Source organism: Frieseomelitta varia, unplaced genomic scaffold, assembly GCF_011392965.1.
Source record: "Frieseomelitta varia isolate USP_RPSP 00005682 unplaced genomic scaffold, Fvar_1.2 scaffold_442, whole genome shotgun sequence".
In the NCBI taxonomy this organism is placed as follows: Eukaryota; Metazoa; Arthropoda; class Insecta; order Hymenoptera; family Apidae; genus Frieseomelitta; species Frieseomelitta varia.
Genome location: NW_025110193.1, coordinates 176212 through 198272, shown reverse-complemented (window position 1 = coordinate 198272; position 22061 = coordinate 176212). Strand labels below are relative to the sequence as shown.

The following is a 22061-nucleotide window of genomic DNA, read 5'->3' as shown; positions in this document are numbered from 1 at the left end:
GTTCGAAGGCTGTGTGTGCTTTTAGTAGTTAGTAAGGCCAAAGCTACGGAATGAGGTTTAAATATCTAGAGCTTGGAATCCAAGATTCCTCGCCGAGAGTGAAACCTATAGCCGGTGCCAAGGCTATTTGCATGGTTTATTATGTTTATAATTTACAGATTTTTTTGTATCCATATTTTCTGGGAAAATCTGGAACTGTGGCCTCTGAAATAATGTTAGTATCTTCATTTTACTGTATTTTATTCTTTATGCTTTTGTGTATTATTGTTAGGGTTTTAAATTATTTTCTATTCAGAATTGTTCTGATGTTGAATTAGATATTTTTTAATGTGTTATTTATTTTGAATCTTTTTGATTAAGTATCATTGTATCTTCGAAAATGAAATATTGTATTTTGTATTTTATTACAGGTTATGCTCAATTTTCCTGACCTATGAGGAGGATTCTATTTTGATACTAAAGTGTATAAAGTATGTATTTTTTTTTGAATTATTCTTTTGTATCTTGTTGTTTTGTAATTAATTATGTCTTTAGAAGGATATGATGTTGTTTTGTTGAAGGTTGGTTATAATCTCCACATCTTGCCTTCTGGATGGATTTTTTATCTCTGCTCTATTTGCAGAAAATGTAATTATATTTGTTCACAATATTGCTATTAATACTTTATATTTTATTGCAATTACTATTAATTGGGGAATTCTGGTGTTTGGAATTTATTTGAAGTGTATTTATTTCATATTGCGACATTAATTTCAAACTTCTTATATAGTTTACTTTTTGTCGTTAAGGTAAAATTGTAGTATACTTCACCATGAGATCCGATGTGCCCTGCTTCATGACGATTGGTTACTGATGCTGGACTTTCTCGGGACTAACGCTGGATTGATTATAACGTGCTGGTACCTGGTAGTGAGTTGAATATATTTTCGTTCCTCCAGTCATTCAAACATGTAGAATGAAAGATTCGTATCGACATGGGTGACTGGTTGTATTATATGCATTTTCGGCAAACATAGTGACCATGGGTATTTATTATACGTGTGAGCAGTAACTTTTTTTCTGTTTTTTATTTATTAGCACAGGATAGGTTTTCTTGCACACTAATTTGTAAGCACATGGAAAGTATTTCATCCGAATTTGTACATTTTTCGTACAAAAATATTTTAGAAAGTCTAGAATTAATTATTTCTTCTACGATAATTATATCTGTAAAGGGTTGTTCTTTTTTCTTTTCTCTAATTTCTCTCATATTATATCCAGCTTTTAGTAAAATTTATTTGAGCTAATAGGCTTTTATTAATATTGATAGTATTTTAATTTACTGCATAACTTTAGATTTTTAATTTACTGCATGAGAAAAACTATCGTAATACCGTAAAACGTGGATAGAATTCTTCTATGTAATTCTGATATGTAGTGAAATAATTTCAGTTAGTTACTAGCTTTCGGTATTGAAAATATGATAACACTGTAATGGATTTCAAAAATCATGTTTTTGGCGCATTTACTACTTGATCATCAACTTCGATCGTTTTACTTGATGTAGTTCCCCAATTCATCGTTGTTTAAGTATAGAGTGCGCTAAATAGCCACTGATTTTTTAGTATGTCGGTATTTCAGAGCATGGGACACGAAATGCCATAAGATGTTTGGTCTATTCATTCCTTGTTTCTGGTTTAGTTAATGGTCAGATTTATTTTTTATCTCGTTTGTGATATTAGTTGTGCATCGCTAATATTAAAAACGATACAGAAATTAATAGTCGTTATATCACAGACGAGGGATTGTATACTGCATAAAAAATGTCGGATATAATTTTCTTCTCATTTTTCACACGTACAATTTTCTCAGTGTTTCTCAAAAATCTGCAGACAATTCAATTTAAATTTAAATATCGATTTTATTTGTCGAATGTTCATGTATCTTGTGTTTCAGTAGTTTCGAGAAATTGCCGCAAGATGGCCGCGGAGCGTGGTCGTGCACCTGTAATGACAGCACGTGCTACAGCTGAGTGGCGGTCTCCTTCTTGGAAAAGTGAGTATAATCGTGTTTTAAAAGTATTTACTGTTTTCCTGAGCTTGCTTGCTGTTTTTCCATTATTGTATCTATCTCGTGCCACGAACCGTGCCTCCAAATTCCCTGAAATATCAATCTATTCATTGGAAACGATCCTCGTATTTACTCGATGCTCGCACATGTACCGCCAATGCCACTCCAATAAATTGCTGATCGGTAAATAACCTTGATAGAGAATGATGTCTACTGATAACAAAACACTTATGACGACGTAATCCAGACATGGGTGAAAATGTGGTAATAGCTGCGAAGAGTGTGGATAGTTCTGCTTTAGCTTGAAATCGGACTGCCTTTCCTGTACTAACCTAACCCTTTGCATATATATTTCAGAGCATCGTTAAATAGCACGCTATATCACGTAAAATATATTTTGATACAAGTAATAAGTCGAGATCGGGAAACGTTATTTTGGCGTTGTATTTCGGTTTGCAATCGTTGTTAATTCGTTGGTGAATGTGTTATTTGAAAATTATCGATTCGGAGTTGGAGGTAGGATTTGTTCGTATCGATTGCGATTTATGTGTCAATTTCGCGTATTGGAGCAGTGTGATCTCTGATATCAATACACAAGGTGTATTGATCGTTCTTTTTTTATTTGTTGTACGATGACTATTACATCTGTATTATATTTATATTTGTGAAACTAACTGAAAGACAGATTTTTACAAATAGATCTTTTGTAGAAAGAAATCTCAGATATTGTTTGTTCGATGAACATTGCGTGTTAATGCGAAATATCATATAAAATAATTTTATCTTATAGATTATATAAAATTGGAGTACAAACATTATATTACAGAGTTTTAGTAATATTTGCTTGTACGAAATATCATAATTATTTAGATAATAATTATTCTGTTTTTTGTCAAAATGTTTCATTAAAATGATTCTGAAATTAAAATTATTCATTTATTCATTTCGTATGATAGAATTTAATAAAATCTATAGCAATTTGTATAGATATGAAACACTTCTGAACTAAAGTTGTAATAATTATACAATTACTTACTCCAAAAATATATTATCTATGACAGTATATTACATTTTGTATTTTTATTTGTAAAATGTAATTAATTCATTTCTTTTAAATTAAAATTTTTTGCAAAGATGTAAATTTGATATAATAATTTGAATTTAATAATAATAATAATTTTAATTCACTGGATATGTTATATCATTGATTTTATAATTCATATGTGCTATTGTGTTTTAATCGTTACGATACATTAATGTTTAATCATAATCATTTATAAAGTTTATAAAAATAATTGATGCAAAATGTATTACCCCAATGTTTCTCAAATCTGTTTAACAGTAATAATGAGAATATCTAGAAATTGTTAAAAATATTGTTAAAATTATCTTATCAAAAATATACCATAATCTAAAGATCTGCATGATTTCAGGTGAAGGTGTGTGGCGGGAAAGGAATGTTTTGTTTTGACATCAGAGAGGCTTGTTAGAGTGAGTAAACTTACACCCTGTAGTGTTTCTCAGTTTTTCAATAATTTAATTTGACTAGACAGGATGTTTCATTTTTCATTAAATCGCAATTATGACTTAATATGCGTTGACCAAGAATTAATTTTCGTGCAATGGCTTTTGCGTTAACAAGAAATGATATAGTAATCGAAGTTGGCAATTAATATTCGCGTAACTGAAATGGAGTTTGATTGAAACAGAGTGCTGCAAGGAAATAATACATTTAAAGGTTTAATTATAAGGGCCGAATAATTGACGAGAAAGGATGGGAATAACTTACGAGCGTGAAATTTGTCAGTGAAACATATTTATTAAAAATCTAGTATTTCTCTACATTTGCAGTAAATATCACAGGTACATGTTTCTGTATCACAAGATCCCCTCCGTTCGGCCACTTCCTTTCGCTATTACGGCAATTATCTCAACAAGAGTACAAAATTTCCAAAATGATCATCAAATATGAAAATTAATACAATCGGCCGAGGAGATACGTACATATAACAACGTTTTTAGCGCGAGATCAAATGATTCTCACACCGATCCAGCCGCGAAAATCGTGACACTCGACGCAAGAAATGCAGAATCGGTGTGTCTCATGTGTCTACGCTATGGTTCCCGCGCTAAAATGGACAAAATAAAAAATATTCTTGATAAAAGTATGAAATAAACAATAGAAAACTCTAACTGTCAAGTAAATTAAAGCTCGAGCCGCGATCGTGCGGGCGTATCGTTACATCGAGATCCTAGCTGTATCAACTTTTACGTTATGTCAAATATACAAAATTTGTCCGTAGGGCGATACTACAAAGATGAACTTGCTTCAACATATATTCACACTCCCAAGTGTCTTGAGCAAATAGTATAAACCTTAAGTCTATTCCCTCTTCTTCGTTGTCTTCTTCGTCTTCTGTAAATCTTCGACTCTTCGGTAAATCGGATATTTGCACATCGACTTCTTAAAAGGACGTATCGACGGGAGTAAGCAGTCGTCCTCGTCGTCTCGAATTTCCAAGAGAAAAGGGATCGTTCCGCGTAGAGAGACCGAAGTTTCCTTTGATTCTTGTCACGATCTGCTTCGAAGGCACGCGAATTATTCGCTCAAATCACAGACAAAATTGCAACACCGGTAATGGTTCTTCGCGTGAACTGTTCTCTCCTTCTCTCTAAGATCCAGCCACGGAGGTTTCGTTTCTCCTCTTTCGTGGATTCTTATTCATTCTTATTCATTCTTATTCATTCGTCGAAAACTCGATATAACCGAGTGTGCCCGTCCAGGGTTCGTTGATCTTCCGTCTCGTTTACCACGGTCTCCAGATCAGCTCGTTCGGTTTGGCGACTTGCAGGAGGCCTTGGTGACTCTGCGAGATACCTTCGACGTCCGTTCTGACCGGCGGCGATGGCTGGCTGGAAGCCGGAGTGAGGGGCATCGAGTAATCGTCGGAGCTGAGCTCGCTGCTCGACGACGGGGACGACTGCGGCGCGGCCACGTGGATCGTCAGGGGTCCAGTCTTGTCCATCGAATTTAATTTGTGACCCAGATGGGTCATCAGTTTCGTCCCTAGGGCGACGTCGACGCCGGGAGTGGCGGCCAGGCATCGGCTAACCTCGTTGGCACAGTGCGTGTACCCGGCTCTGAATCGATCCGCGTCGATCACCGGGTTCGCGGAGAGACGCTGTTGCCTCTGCAACTTGTGAAGATGACGCACCGTTAATTCCAGAATGTCGGCTTTTTCCAGCTTCGCCACGTTCTCGCCGTCACCGGCTAAGGCCGTCACCATCAAGTCTTTGAGCTCGTCCAAGCACCGGTTGATTCGTGCCCGACGTTTGCGTTCTAGCATCGGTTTCATCACCTGTAAATTAAAAGAAACAAACATTATAGACGCTTGTTTTTTTTTTTTTTTTTTGAGGAAATTAATCTTCCGATTCGAGTCGAAGAATCGTACAATTCTGATTCAAGTTCTGTTTCGATTCTAATATTCTAATATTCTCTCTCTTTGCTCAAACTAAAAACCATGTCCGTTACTCGCAACGTAGGCAAAGCAGGAATCGAAAGGAATTTAAAAGACGCTTACCTTTCTGTACTGATAGGTCCTGGAGATCGGTTGCTCCTGTCCGTCGACCATCATAATCTGCTCGTGCATCTGCATGATTAATCCCTTTCGGCCGTACGTGTTAGCTTCACACACCGGTCAACCGAAACGTCGTCGCACTGATTGCCGAAAAAAACGGTCGAACGCTTGATCGCGACGATGGTCACACTCGAAACTCGTTTCCGCCTCCTGTTCCGTCGCGCAAACGGGTTAAGGTCGTTGTTCTCAGCGAATGACTGTTCGATCGATCGATTCGACGAGGGAAACGTATCGGGCGGGAGGAGAGAGATAGAGAGACAGGAAAAAAAAACAAAAAACTGGCGTATCAACGACGCGTCGTCTCCTCTGTTCGAACTTCGTGAACGATCACCGTGATTGTGGTGGCTGGCTCGGGCGAGGCTGTAGTTTATATAGTCAAGGACCCATCGGCAGGGTGGGGTGAGGGGCTGCTGTCAGGGTCCCAGGGTGGGGGACAGGCCTTCCGTGGGAACGGTCCGTAGAGGTTGGTTCCCAAGCAAGCACACCACCTGTAAGCGGCAGCTGCCAGACACGCGCCCACACCAAGCCATCGTCACCGTTTCGTCGTCCTCGTTGCACCTACCGTTTCTACCCGTATCTCCTATCTCTTCTGATCCATCCTCGGGTAGTCGTGCCGCGGTATGCACGGCTCCAACCTTCTCTCCTCTCTTTCTTTCGCCGCTCTCTTTCTTCATCGGCTCGCTGTTTCACGAAACGTGCGTTCATACGGAAGGACCCGGTATATGTATCGACGCGTCCTTTCCTCCTCTCCTTCAGCAGCGGGAGAGCTACACGGCGGGAGCAGAATCAGAAGAGAAAGAGAGAGAGAGAGAGAAGATCCACCTTCTCGTTCCACCTAGTCTTCCTCCTTTTTCCATTCTAGCGGACCCCGAGGAGGGCACCGCAACTCGTGCTACGTCTTCTTATCGTGATTTCGTCCTGGTCGTACGTTCTCACCGGCGGATAGTCTCGTCCTCGTCGGCGAGAACCGGCAGCTCGGTGAGAAGCGTGCTGGGCACAAGTCCGGCGTCCTCCCGATCGCAATCCCACTAGTTATACGTTGCACTGAATCATGGGTACGTGCGTCTATGTGTTGCCAACGAAACGCCGCGAAACGATAGCGCGCGCGCGCGCGCGCGCGTATACCTCATTTCCTCTCCCGCCAATTGATCAATCATTTTCTACCGTGTATATTAACTCAGTTGTCCCGTGAAAGACACTCCGCGCCGCTAATACGCGGAGACAAATGTTTGCGCGATAAAACTCGACGTTATGAAAAGGATGTGATGAATCGTTTGTTACGGGCAACGCGTGGGCGCTGGTCGCGTTACCAAATGCGATAATTAGCACTCGTTCAGGCACACTTGCGCTTCTGCTCGAAACGTAGGCACATTTTTCAATCTGCTCGAAACGTAGTTGGGGAATTCTTTTTTTTTTCTTTTTTTCCGGCTTTCGGAAACAGTTGCAAGGAATCGAAGATGTTAATTCGTTGTTTTAGAAAAATTAGAACTTCCAGTTTTGTCTTCTCGATACGAGAATCCTCGGATACGCTTACGTCAGACAGGGTTTCTTGACTGTTGAAAAAAGTTTAGGGAGTCTTTTTTAATTTACTCGTTGGGAATTGTTTCTTTCTTCGTGTGATCATTATTCGAAGAATATAATTTTCTTCCCGTTTTTAGTTTGAAGACTGTTCTGAAATGTTTCTTTCAGAAACACGCTACGCTTGTCTCTTCATGTTAATAACGGCCTGAATGATGAGTAATAAATTTGTAGTGTTCCGATAAATTTCACAATTTTCTATCACGTCGATTGAGCCAAGTCGAAATTTAAAACTGCATTGCCATAATTGTTATCGTTAAACACTTAATACATAGATTACAGATAGACCGAAATAGATGCTCAAACAATATTTTATTAGTCGATGTTACAAGTAATTCCGAACAAGGAAACGTTTTTGTAACTCGGTATCGTAATTTTTCACCTTGCGTGCCACGCAATTGTGTCGACAGCCAGAATTATCTAATTTTCACAGTGTAACAGGCCCCATCTCGTGCAACCCGCTTTTCAATCAGTTCTCGCTGTACTTACGCGCCAAACTGTTTGTCATTACCTCGATCGTTCCGTTTGAAAAGTCACAGTTACGTTCGCGAATCTCCCCGCGGAGCAAATAAAATTGTTCCAAAGTTGTCCGATCGAATAACCGAGCGAACAACTCTCATTCCAGGAACGATCTCTCTCATAACGCTCGGGAGAAGTGATTTTCATGGCTCCGCTGTACTTATCTGCCTTGTACGTACACGCGGAATCGTCTCGATTTAAATCGTGCGATTGTACCGAACGGGAAAGAGATTTTCAGTTTGGCCGATTCAGATCGGCGATCAGAGACCGAAAATTGGTCGAAAGTAGCCGCGGGCTTGGACTTGCACCGGGAGCCGGGGTTTAATTTTCGCGAAAAGACGCTCGTAAAGATCGTCTCTTTCGCTCCTCTTCTGGATAGTCATCGTCCGGAATGAATAACTCCGACCACGTTGCCTCACGTGTACATCCTGCCGGTCGCTGGAAGCACTTCCAGATACTAATTTCGTCGAGGCTTTTGCTGAATTATATCCTTCGTACGTACCCCCTTCCAATCCTTTCCTTCGCTATCCTTCTCCGTTCCTTCGATTATTTCTTTTTTTTTTCTTTTTTTTTCTTTTTCTTTTTCCCCGCTCGCCTCGTCTCGGCATCCTCTTGCCAACTACCTCGCTTATTTCCACCGCGAGTCGGGCACTTAAACATCGTTCGCACCGAATAATTACGCACGTTAGTTTCATCCTTCTTCCCCCGTCCTGGCTCTCCCTTCTCGCCCGGATCACCTTCTCTTCTTGCTACCGCGATTTTACGAGGCATCCTTCGTCTTCTTCTTCTTCTTCTTCTTTTTCTTTTTCTTCTTCTTCTTCTTCGTGTCTGTACCTTCCTTGGCTTTTCTTCTTTTTTTCTTCCCCTCTCTTTTTTGCTACTCCCTTGAGCCAGCCAATTGCACGTGTCCCTAACGATGCCGGCACCTCCGTAGAACTTCACCAACTCTCTCGATGCCAAGATAACGCGAAACTCTTCAATCTCTTCTTTCTCTCGTTCTTTGCTGGCCGCATGTCCAGCAGCCTTTACAGCTTTTAGCTTTTCGATTCCCTCCTTGTCGCCTGCACCCGTGGTTTCTAATTAAAAAGCCTCTGCCATTGCGTTTCTCGATGTACTACGCAAGTGCGCAGTCACCGGTTTAGGTGTAGTATAGTCTTATTCTCATCCGAGTTTTCTACGTTTGGAATACCCATTTGACCTCCGTAATTTCGATTTAGAGAATCATTGGCGGAGGATAGATTCGTTTGTAGAACTTTGCACGAGAGGTACATTTATTTTTAGTAATAAATATTTATTTGTACATTTTGTATAATTTATACGTACGAAGCTAACCGTATAATTTTCTCCTAAACTATTCGTTGTAGAGAAAAATATTTTAAATAAACCTTACCTTGTTTCAAGAAGTACCATCTTATGGTGGTCGCAAATCTTGTCTAGATAGTCTTATTTCCGAGATTTCAAGGTGTGTATTTTGTATATTTTCGAGTTCAGAGTCTTGTAAGTGACATCAAGATGAATTTAGCGACCTGGATAATGTTGGTGTTCCAAGATCAATCAGGATCATTCAACGTCGCTCAAAGTTCATTTTCGTTTAATACTCGGAGATTGTTTCTTATCTATGATGTTGAAAGGTGACTAATTTATTCTGATTTATTCCCTTGATATTTATAATGAATCAACGTTTAAGAAATAAGAAAAAAAGTAGTATACCGCGTAACTGCGATCGTTAACGTAAAATTATCATTATACTTAAGTCGCTTTAATACTGGAAATACCGATGACTAAGCATAAAATTTACAACAGGGTACACAAGCCTTTATTTATGTATTTTACGAAGAATCATTCAAGTCTCCAAAAATACACATACAGTTTCATATTCTATGAACTATCCGACAAAAATACTCACAAATGGTTATTTTAACCATTTTTATCGGTAGATCTAGTGTTAAGCACTAAACAACCAAGCGAGTGAATTCTTCAACGCCTAATCTAAGTGTACCTTAATACTTGGTTTCTCCGGTCAGTAAAAAAAAAAAAAAGTGAAAATGAAAAACCTCGGTTGAAGTCTCTGGGGTGCTTTAATAATCGACCACGTTGCCGACGTGATAAAGGAGGGAAGATTACGCGACGGGGTGCCGAAAAGTGATGCCCGCGTCAGATTGAAACCTAATGGCAACCTTCTGGTTAACGTCGAGGAACGACAGCCGCACGAAATCTAGACGACAGTGATGAACAGAAGTTAAAGGGTGTCGCGCGTTTCTCGCATTCCAAAACCCGGGGCCCGCCGTTATCGCGAACGTGGTCGTCCCGGCCTGCCACTCGTTTCATTTTCTCGTCTCTCTCTTGGCGAAATTAATTACGCCGATAAAAGTGAAAGAACATATTAACAGGGGATTTTTTTTTCTCTCTGTCTTTTGTCTCTTTTTCCTTCTTCTTTTCGTTTTTAAATGTGGCTTGCGATTGTTTCCTTTTTCTGTTGGATCGCCAATTCATCTGCATTTTTACGCTTTCACAAACGTATCACTGATTGAAGGAGGAATTTTATGAATTTTCGGCAAAACAGCAAATGAAGCTCTCGAAAGAATGTCGCGAATTAATTAAAGTCTCCAAAATCATTACGCGCGATAGTTTCCAAATAACATTTCCAAGAAGATTCAGAACCTTGGAGTTTCTAAAATTCCAAAGCTAAGTAAAAGCTCAATAAAGGTACATATTTGGAATTTCTAAAATTCCCAAACTATCAATAAAAATGCGTACGTATGCTGTAATTAATTTTAAACGAATCTCAACGAGAATTCAGAGCAAACTTCACGCGAATCGCATCGATTCAAAGGCCGAGTCCGTCGAAATTTTCTTTTCTAACGCAACGAAGCAAAAATGCCCGTTTATTCGATGAATCAAGACGCGTTTGTTAGATACAGAGGGACAGAGAGGCTATTATCATCCCACGTGAATTGTACGGCGATGAAAAAAACAGTCCATTAAAACGACGCAGTCGATGAAACAGACTTAATGTTGCCACGTGCCGGCTCAATTTCAAGTCAGCTTCCTCTCACGTGCCGTTCATTGTTCGTTGTTTTTACGTGATCCGGGTGGGCAGCAGGGAAGTTCCAACTGCGTCAGCGGATAATACAAATAGTGAATTCACCGTCTCGGTTAGTCGCACGTGGACGATTACGCGTGTTATAGCTTTCAGACGACGCAAGCACGTGCTGAACTATCGTGGCATACGTGGACGTCGTACATGTGTTAAGTGAAACGGTATATATACAGGCACGATCGATATAACACGCTCGCGATGTAACGCAATTTTCACGCCTCTACGCGTCTAATCCGTCGTTCAATTTTCGTTTTGTAATTCAAATGGATGACTCAATGTTGTCCACAAATCTCGCGTATTTTCGTTGAGTAATAGATTGTTGAGTTGTTCATTTCTAACGTGTCGAGTAAGGATAGATATTTAGAATGTAGGAATTTAGTATCTAGTATCTCCTTTATTCAGTATCACGTGAAAATAGATAAATAAATTATTGATACTATTATTTCTAATTATTGCTATAATTATTCGCGGAAAATTTTATCAAAAAAAATGTTCGAACACCTTCTCGATCGACGTACAATATATATCCGACTTGTTTCCAAAAATCTCAAAGTTTGGTATAATAACAAGAAATTCTTGTCCAAATAACGTCCAGTAATTCAAATAGTATTTCAAATGTTTATCGAAAACAACGTATCTACCCGGTTCGCGACAAAAATTTCTATTTAGAATATTTTTCCATTATTTCTTCACTGAACGCCTGCTCGTAAAAAAAAAAAAAAAAAAAAAGAACAAAGAAGAAGAAAGTGGAACATTCGAAATAAAACGTATTCTCGATTACGAGGGACACGTGCTGTTCCAGCAAGTTTTCTCATAGCCACGAAATTTCCCATGTTCCGTGTATCACTCACGGTTATCATTTATTCCGTCGATGGTGGAGGGAAAGAGACAGAGGCGGACTTATTAGCAAGTACATCAGCTGTTGGTGAACATATGTCGCGACACCGTTTGGCTCGTGCCAACACGAAATTCGTGATCCCCTTATTCCCCATCTCGAGTATCAACCCCTGTGACATCGGTTCGCACGCGTCGATTTCCGGGCTGGCCAGTATCCCCACAGGGAGGTTTCATAGGGGCTGTTCCAAAGATAACAATTGAATACTTGTTAATATTCCTTGTGAGAATATTTCCCCCCTTGGGCGTGTTGAACGCGTTGCCCCAATTCGATCTCGTTGATTTTTAGATTATTTGTTATCTAATGTTATAGATTTTATTACTCATTCAAAAATCCATTATAGATTTTAGAATTATTTATTATCGAAATCTGTCGATTTAATTGTTCATCAAATTTATCATTATTCTCGTCCTCGGATAATTGCTAGGTTATTTTATTACAGTCTCGTGAGAGTAAATCGAAGGGATAATCAACTGAAATTCTACAAGGACAGTGGAAGCTCTACTATCGTCTGAATTATGGAGAAAAGTAAAATCAAACCCGAAATGGCTTAAATGTTGCCGTGGGTTGTCGAGTTTTTATTACGGTACGTCCTTAACGCGATGAAGACCCTAAATCAAATGTTTGGGGAATGTTCTCCCCGGTTCTTTCCATTTGTACTTTCACTTCACTCACTATTGTATTCCCTTGACGTTTAATAAACTCGGGGTATGTTAGTACCTATTTAGTTAATGACTAAGGTCTGAGCAAACAAATATACATTGAATGAGGAATTTCGGAAACAGGTAAAAACGTGTTGTCGAAGTTAGAGCCAAGATTACATTTCCTTTTGGTAACTACCTGTGAGGTAGGTCCAAAAATAGGATTACATTGAGGATTTTTAAATGGCGTGTTTTTTCAAACAAATACAGTGGAGCTTCATTTTGTACGAGCCAATAGCTGATACATACAAACTCGTAAGAACTTAATGAACATAGCAATTAAACTTTCATTATCCTTGTTTATTATATCATTAGACTAATGACAGTAGGATTCGGAGAAAGCTACTGAACTTTTATTGCCCGGTTTTACCTTCTGACGTGTTAAAGTTCTACTGCAATGAAAATAAATTAATTGATACGTACTGTGCGTAATAATTTCACCGTTTTTAGAGCAATTACGTCAGGGCAATCAAACGGCTCACGATTCAAAGTGATTATTGGCCCGCTCTCGCTGGTATTTTTGTATAAAACGCCGTCAGCGGAGAAAGTTAACGCGTGGTACAATCACTCCGCAGTTACAATATTCAATAAATCTGATCCACGTGAATTTATCGTTTATAACATACCACGCAGTCCACTCAACGCGATTTTCGATCATCTATCGGAATCGTAACATTCTTTACTAATACTTCACCACACGGTTGCTGTCCGCTTCAAATACAAGCTCGCGAATCGATTCATATCGCGCCGCAACAATAATTATATATTATAATGCATATTGTAATATAATATATAGTAATATATTATTATTATTATTATTATTATATCACACTTATGATATAGCTAAAGAATATAATGAAATATAAAATATTTAAGTTACGATCGTCACCAGGTGAAACAAATTTCCGCACAGTAAAAAAAAAAAAAAAATACGAAACCACGTAAGTCACGATTGTTGCTATATCCGGAAGCAGGCGAACGTGCAGGAGGGAAATACAGGTTTCTCGGGATGTTCATGTTTAGAGGTGGTAAAATTTGCATGCTGTGCCGTTAACGTCTCCCGAACGCAAACACACAGACCCCGGACCTTCTGACCTACTGTTCGCCCGGAGTAACCGCGAAGAGGAACAAGAGGAAGAAAAAGGCGGAGAGAAGTGAGAGCATTCTCACGGAATGTCGAGTTCACCTGGCGGCGTGTACACACGTGTACGTGTGCACTTCGCCCTATTTAAATGGCCTTTTCTGCCCTTCTTCCCTCCCTTACCTTTCTCTCTCTCTCTCTCTTTTTTTAATTGAATGCTTGTCTCGTGGCACGTGCTCTCACAATGTCCGGGACCGACACGTCATCGTTTCCGTGTACGCACGGCGACCTCGCTCCGCTTCCGCACTATCTTCCGGTAAAACCTGAATCGTCTAGCTTCCTCTGACCTTCCACCTTTCTTCTTTTTTCTTCCTTTTCTCGATACGAAGCAGTATCAATCGGGACTCTTTCAAGGGGAGAATTTAACTCCATTTTTGGATTATTTGGTCGTTTTGTAAACTTTTACAGCTTTTTGTGAAATTTTCAATTTTAATAACTGTGTTTTTCTTTATTTTTTTTTTTTTTTTTTTTTTTTTTTTTTTTTTGTGAAAGATGTATCTCACATTTAATGGCAATAGAAGAGAATTGTGGTTGTCGCGATTAATAACTTTCCACGTGGAATTTTTGAACAGTAGAATGTTGATTAAAATTGGGTAAATTTCTGGTTTTGGCAGTTTTTCCAATTTTGGCTATTTTGCTAATTCCGAGTGGCTCCGTATGTTTTCCATATCGAATAACCTACCGTATCTCTTTTTAATTACGTTTCATTTAAAAAACAGAGAAAATTAAAGACCAAAATTGGGAAAATTTACCAAGAATTATTTACCATGAACTTTTATTTCAAATAGTAAACTGTTAGGATTTTTGACAGATGCAAAAATATTATATTTCATTTTTTTCGTGATATATGGCTTTAAAATTATTTTTACGAATCGTTTATTTTTGGTAGGCAAAATTTTTGTTAGGAAAAATGCTCACGGCTGTCAAATATGTAAATGTCTTTGGAATATTTAGCATGAAAACTACGGAATAACGCACAAAGAACGAATTAAATTACCATTGCAGTGCACGGTAGTATGCGAGTTAAACGTGATTTTAACGAGTTGTCTGAAGACACGAGCACGTGCGTGTCGAGTCATCGTACAATAGTTAGGTAGAACTGCTTGTTGATCATATCGGACATACGATGGTCGGTTGTTGAGAATTTTTTCATGTCCTATTGTTACGCGTTTCATCCGCTGAATCTGATTTGCAAACATCTGATCGACGTTCCTTTTTCCGTGCCAGAAGAACTTCTCTTCGACTGGAAGAAATCTTTGAACTGCGTCGATTTTCAAAGCGCGCGAAGCTTTTTTTATATTCGGCGATTGTATAAAAATAAAATCAAATCAAACGGAACGAATTATTTGATTAAATTAATTGTAGATAAAATATTGGATAGAGAATTATATAGAGAGACTCGTGCAGAGAGATACAACGTCAGAATACGTTATTTGAATTATTTAAACGAAATGAATTTTACACGAAGAAACTATTAAGGAAAAGAAAAAAAAAAAAAAAGTACTAAGTAGTATTTCTAAATTGCGAGAAGCGAGGAAACACGAATTGTAAAGTACATGTTGCGTAATTAAAAATTTTAATCAACGATCATCAGTGCATGAAATTTCGGAAATAAAATTGGCGAGTGACCTGGTGTCGCGTCAGGAGTTAAAATCGATAGAGGTAGAGAACTGTCGGCTGGTGTCTCTGGAGAGGGGGAAGGACGGGACGAAGTGGCCCCGATAGGACCCCAAAGGCCTTCTTTGTGGGGTCTTAGGCTGAAGATTGCGCACGTGCTCGGTTTTCCCACGCGTATACCACGCAGCCGGTCTTTGTTGAAAGGGGGAGGACAACGAGGCTGAAAAGGGACAGAGTGCATTGTGTCGAGTACGGGCCTGAGACACTGGAAATTAAAGGCTTCCCTCTTCTTCTTCGTATCTCTTCGTTCCACCCACGTGGGCAAGTGATGACCGGTACAAATTGCCGGTAGCGTGGCAATAAAAGGGAAACGGTCACCAGGCAAAGATTCGTTTTCTTTCTTCGGCTAGGTTAAATTGCACCTTCGTCACTTTCTACCTAAAGCTACAATGTGTCGAATAACTTTAAATTCGGTACAAATTTAAGAGTATATTTATTAAATTATACATTTATTATACATTTATTAAATGTATTGTTTTGCATACAGTTTGGAGAGGAGGTTAGGAATTTATTCCCTTGTGTCTCGAAAGTGGTTGAATAGAGTTTTGGAAGGGGCTTTAAAATATTCTTTAGCAGTTATAGTTTTCACTTTCGTTACACCTCCATCGGAACATCTGTCTGTTGAAAATTTTACTCAGGTCAGATATGTCGTAGCTCTTAATGTGTAAAGTTTCTTTTCCTGGCCTTTGGTAATGCACTTTGTTTTTTACTTGAGTTTGTAGGGCGTTGGAAGAGCTTCCAATTAATTTTTCATTCAATCATGTTCCTTATTACTTGAAAAGAAATTCCTTGATGATTGAAATGATTTGATTGAAATCACTTTCATTGAATGAAACGTTCAAGAATCAGAACTACTTGTAATTTTATATGTATCATATTATTTCTACATTCTCTCTTACATATCTACATGAATCTTACATTTTGAAGATTTTTTGGAGATTTGGAAAAAAAAAACATCAATTTTAGTAGAAGTAAGTTTTACAAGTACAAGTTATTTCATTATATTTCTGCATCGAAGAGCAAGAGAACGAAATTAGACAATTGTAAAACTATTCAGTCTTATAATAGTAATTCTAGTCGACAAACGTATTTTCAAATCGTCTTACAAACCGAAAATTGCAATAATTTTGCAACAGTAACAATCACTAGCCGAGTCTTAAATAAATGAACGCATGCGTCATTAGAATGTTTTACATTATACCTGTAATGTTATTTTGTATATATATATATATATATATATACATGCGATTGTTATTTTTAAGGTTCCTCATTTGATGAAACGTTGAATAGCTAGAAAAAGAAAAAAAAAAGAGCAATCGGAACAGAAAATCCAAGGAATCCCTCTCGGTTATTCGTTGCGAGGGGATTTCACGTTGGCCGTGACGCAGCTTTCAGAAATGCAAGCGAGGACCACCTACGCCGGATATGTCCACAGGTATACTTGACAGACGCGGGCGTTTCTTATCCATGAAATTCCAAGAGAGCTGACTCACGGTTTCTCATAATTTCCTTCGAAATTGAGACGAGATCTCGTGTAAGGATGTGGCGGCCGATGACTGAACGAAATTTGTATGCATATGTCGCGTTTCACGCTGCGTTACACGCGCGTTTCGTCCGTTTTCATTCCTTTCGTAATTTGTGACGGCGTTTATATCGTCCCCTTGTGACTCCGATTAACGCTCGCAGACCGTGTTTCGTATGTAGCCCGACCGTATTCCCACATAGTCGTTGTAAATTGACGTTCAACCTCTCCCATCGTCATAATAAATGTTGATAATATTTTTTTCTTTTTTAAATCAAGTACAAACTCGGTTTAATAAAAAAGAAAGTAATTTTTCGTTTCTTTTTTCATATGTTGGTCATTTTCATTTTTTTTCAACGCATTCGCTGCCGTAACAGATTCGAACGAGACACCGTGTTACCCTTTTGCAAAAGATATTTGTTGACGCGATATACGTTTTATTACGTTTAGAGTTAATCCTGAATTAATGCAGCGCTAATAACAGCGAGCGTGTGAAATATCCAGTCTAGAGAATAACTCTGTAAGCATTTCAAAAATCCAAATCGATAAAAGCATAAATGAAGTCGCCAACAAAATCAAAGACTGTTTTAATTAAGTAAAATCTTCTATTATCGTACATTTATAGTCTCATATTCCATCGCAATGAACTCTCCAATAAAAATAAAGTTCGATAAAAATAAATTTGTCGGTGTGCGACAAATGGAAAAGAAGAAAAAAAGAATCGTCGTTTCATCGACATCGTTGATAATCACAAAGCTCCGCGGGATAATTGCCAGCCGTAATTGCGAATAAACATCGCGATTGAACGCGCGGTCGAAGCTAAGAGCGTAATCGCGATAAACACTACGGAGCGTCTGACCCAGTAAGTAAACCCAGTTCCTCAGGTTTTCGGTATACATACACCCCCTCTCGGCCGCCTCGTATCACGAAGAGACAAGTATGCACATACATACATACATACATACATACATACATACATACATACATACATACGTTCGCGGACTCGCTAACGAAGAGAGCCGGTGAGCGCGACAGGCGCGTAAAAAAGCGTCGCGCCGAGGTGCTCGTGACTTCTTTTGAATCCAGCCGGAAGCTCTCGTTAAGGAGCTGCCGGTTAATTGGCGCTGGCTCTCCGGTCATCCGGAGACAAAAATATGTGGCGGACCTTCGTTCGATAAGCGTTCGGTTCTTACAACGCTATCTCTACCTGCCTGTGAACGTCCCCGGCGAGGACAAACGCACACGCGTCCGCTGATCCACGTGTGCGCGTGCATACACACGCGTGCAACGCGCGCGTACGAATGAATGGCGTTCCGCCGGCCGCGGAGAGGCACATCTTTCTCTCTCTCTCTGTCTCTCGTTTCTGGGCCCGGAGATCTAACTACCACCTGCCTCATTTTCCCACGAGCCCCGCGAGAGAACCTCTCGAATACCGATGAGATAGACGAGGACGAACCTCTTGCGGGAATGGGCAGTTCGAAGGACAGCCGAGTGTGTATGTGTGTATGTATACGTGAGGGAGAAAAGGGGGGAGGGACGTTGAGAGGGACGGGGAAAAACAGGGTCAGAGAGAAACAGGAATATTACGAGGAAGAGTTCCTGTGGTTGACGGAAGAAGAAAAAGAAAAAGAAGAAGATGATGAAGAAGAAGAAGAAGAAGGAAGGAAAGAAGGGTGGCAGAGGATGATAAGAGGATGGTTTAAAGTTCTCTCTGTGTGCTCTCAGTTAACCCTTGGATGACGGGGTTGTTTGCGTGCGGAGGGGAACGTAATGTAATTGTTTAATCATTGCTGAAGTTGAAACATACTCGACGAAAGACACTGATGAAAAGAAGCTTGCTTGCTTCGTCATCCTGTCTTCGGCATTGACATATTAAACTTTTGTGATTCTGTAGGACACTATCCGGTAGTCGCAGAATTAATAATTTTAAACAATCAACATAAATATATTATTTAAAACATATAAAAATTTAATATTATACTATAGGTAGGATAAATAAAATATTAAATATATAATTATATATATAATATATTTATCTATAATATAAAATATATTATATGAAACATATAAAAATTTAATATTATTTATAATATAGGCAGGATAGATAAAATATTAAATATATAATTATATATAAATTATATATAATGTGATTCTGTAGGACACTACCCAGTAGTCGCAGAATTAATAATTTCAAACAGTCGAAAACAAAAAGACATATGACAAAATTGAGAAACAAGAATATTCAAAGATAAAAATAATCAGAAAGTGTCAGAAATAGTTTTGCTACTTTTTCGATATTGAAAAAGAAAGGAAGGCTTGAAATTCACGTAGGATTCAGGTCATATTGATGACGATCAATAAATAAAATGATGAATGATAAAAGGAGACTGAATTTAAAAGAAAAGGAATTTAAAATGCATGAGAGAAAGAGAAAGAGAGTGAAGGATTAAACGGTGAAAGAGGGGAGATACCTATGCGTATAAGTGATTATGGCAATCCATTTGGTGCACACAGTGGTGTGTGGCGGGGTATGATACGCGCACGCGTGAGCACGTGTGTGAAGGGGTTGAGGAGGAGGATATGGAGAACCGAGAGATCCTCCGAAGGCGGGCAGGTAGAACACGTGCTGGCACGAGGTGAGTCAGAGACTCGCGGGGAATATCGAAACACGATCTCTCTCCTTCTCTCTCTCTCTCTCTCTCTCTTTCTACACTTCTTCTCGCCGCTCCTTTGTCTTCCTTTCAGATTTCTTTGTTTTTTTTTTTCTGCGAGAAATCTCTCCTCGTGAAATAGTAGTTTCAGCGCGAGCCGCACGCTTCACGTGTGCCTCTGCACGTTTCATTTGTTGTTGTTTTATGCAGGAACTCGAGGAATTTAAACTCAGCGTTTCGATTTATGTTCAGCTTCACGCTGAATGTACAAACTTCTGACAGTACGTTTGATCGAATTTTTCTTCTTTAGCAGTTTCAAGAGTTGTTCGAGTAACAATTCGCGATTGTTAGTTTTTGCTTCCTTAATTTCAAACGCGTCGAGAAAGTAACGTGTGACTCTTCGCGCCGAAGAGAGACTCGATAGATACACGCATGATAATTGTCGGCTCGTTAAACGTCTGTGTGTAATTCATCGATAGCGGTTACGAATGTAAAACGGGCAGAGAAAGCAATAAAGCAGTCGTAAACAACACGTGTTGTTTGCACATGATGCATGCAACGACTGTAATTCGAAAGACTCGGATGTTTGGTGAGACAATTGGAGAATAGAGGCATAAAGTGTTCATCGTTGGCTTTATGCGACTTCTTTTTTTGAAAAACTTGTATCGTTTGAATATCTTTCGCATAACCGATACGGAAAGGTATCCATTCGAAATTAACGCTAGAACTACCGACGATTGAAGCAGAAAATTCCCATCAAATATGTTAAAGTAAAAAAAGGTAGAGAAACTTTATAATACAATAGAGTACACAAGCTCCTCTCATATTTATACATTTTACGAGAAATCATTTAAATCTTTAAAAGTACACTGTTTTATCTATAAAATGTTGGACAGAAATATAAATTGCTCTCACCATTTTTCCAAGTTATTTACAAATTTCATTTTTCTTGAGCATATAGGTACATAAAACCGCCAATAGCTAGTATTGTGATAATAAGATTCCTTCTAGTTTAATAATCACATTCGTATCGTCTCTGATTTTAAAACATACTCTGCAACCGAATCCGCGGAAAAAAACACTCGTAAACACAGCTTCTTTTTAGGCTCGAATCATTTATACATATATATATATATATATATATTCAACACTTTACGGGTTGAATCTCACAGCTCGAGATGTAAGATCATTATTGTCATTAATGTTAAACATTACCGTTAGCGAGACAATTTCGCGTGTGTTCCTCTATCGATAACGATAAAGTAACGAAATGACGACGCGGCGGGATACTTTTTAACGAGCTTTTCACCAGTATCGCTCAGTTATCTGTTAATTAAAGCCAGCGGTCGAGGGTCTGTCTGTTAACGATTTCGTCGCGGCGCCAGGGGTTCCGAAAGGAATTTCGCGATCGCGAGCTCTTAATTGGCAACCATAGCGGAAACATCGATTCAAGGTGTATTCGAGACACATACGAAGGTGAGAGAGGAAGAGAGAGACGCGCGACGAAATTCGAATTTCGCTAATCGAGACGGTGTTTCGTCACGCGGTGAAAAGCCATTTTTAAGGAAGCATTATTGACAGTTGGTGTTGGTGCTCGACGACCACCTGACCGGGAAGAAAGTCCCGATTATCGCGGCGGAGAGGCGATAATTGAACGAAACGCTCGTATCTTATCGGCACTGGCCTCCGGCGAGCCAATTCCCGACCGAAATTAAAAGCCTGCGCCGCGGACATCGTGAAATCAAAGCCCTACCCGCGCGTTTCTTATCGTTGGACCATTGCGACTAGTCGAGTGAACCTCGCGTAAGTATTCGTAAATATTTATTTACATACACACACGAATGGTTGAGATGCTCCACCATTTCGTTCCTCCTCGGTTTTCACAAAGTTTCATCAAATAACTCGCTCTCTATTACATTTTTGGACAGGATGTACAACGATATATACACGATGTACATATATATTTCTTGCTTTATTCTTATCGAGAAACGGCGGAATAAAACAGTGTGGTGAAATAGAATTTATTAATGATATTTTTATTCTCTCCTTTTGCTACATCGTGAAATACTTGGAGTGCAAAGGGTTGATAATCAAAGATCATTGTTTTACGAGAAATTCATTAAATAAAAATGTTCATATTTAATTAATTCATTAGACTTCAGATTTCTATGCATTTGAAGATATAAAATGCACAAAATATGCAAAAATTAGGGAGGGAAATGTAAGAACGTGTTCCACATTTTTCAACTGTGCTCGTAAAAGTATTAAAATTCGCTCCAATTCTCTACGTTTCCCAGGATTGGCAAACACGGTTGTAACAGAAAACGATCCTTCGAACTTCATGTATCGTGTTTTCGTTTTTCCTGAAATCATTTATTATCGCCGCTTTCACATTTGTTTGCCCGCGTCCGGCCAGGAATTGCACCTGTAGGAAATCTCTTAGCCCATTAATTACGTTTTATCTAATCGTTTGCAAATAATTGATCGACGTCGCGAAAAGTAAAAGAAATTGTCGGGTTGCTTTTATCTCGGTTTGCAGTTTATTAAAATGTTCGTTACTCTTCCGTACGTGTTCCTCTCTCTGTACGTG

The 22061-nt window shown here is 39.0% G+C and overlaps 1 protein-coding gene and 1 long non-coding RNA gene across 2 annotated transcripts in view; one reads left to right on the top strand and one right to left on the bottom strand.

Annotated features, from left to right (window-relative positions):
* Positions 1-11: 11 nt before the first annotated feature.
* LOC122532202 overlaps positions 12-22061 on the top strand; it is an 88844-nt gene continuing 66794 nt past the window's right edge. The window contains exons 1-6 of the long non-coding RNA XR_006307466.1: positions 12-214; positions 411-470; positions 561-627; positions 789-909; positions 1936-2034; positions 3483-3540. This is a non-coding gene — a long non-coding RNA (uncharacterized LOC122532202). The remainder of the gene's footprint in view (positions 215-410; positions 471-560; positions 628-788; positions 910-1935; positions 2035-3482; positions 3541-22061) is intronic.
* Positions 3853-6337, bottom strand: LOC122532199 (enhancer of split m7 protein-like). The gene is made up of 2 exons (XM_043660760.1): positions 5631-6337; positions 3853-5408 (listed from the first exon to the last, which is right to left on the bottom strand). The coding sequence occupies exons 1-2, from the start codon at positions 5703-5705 to the stop codon at positions 4857-4859; spliced, it is 627 nt and encodes a 208-aa protein (XP_043516695.1). The 5' UTR covers positions 5706-6337; the 3' UTR covers positions 3853-4856.

Excerpts from the sequence above, each read along its gene's own strand:
- LOC122532199 (XM_043660760.1), bottom strand. The coding sequence starts at position 5,705 with ATGCAGATGCACGAGCAGATTATGATGGTCGACGGACAGGAGCAACCG. Across the intron at positions 5,409-5,630 it reads GGACCTATCAGTACAGAAAG|GTGATGAAACCGATGCTAGA; the intron begins GTAAGCGTCTTT and ends TTTAATTTACAG.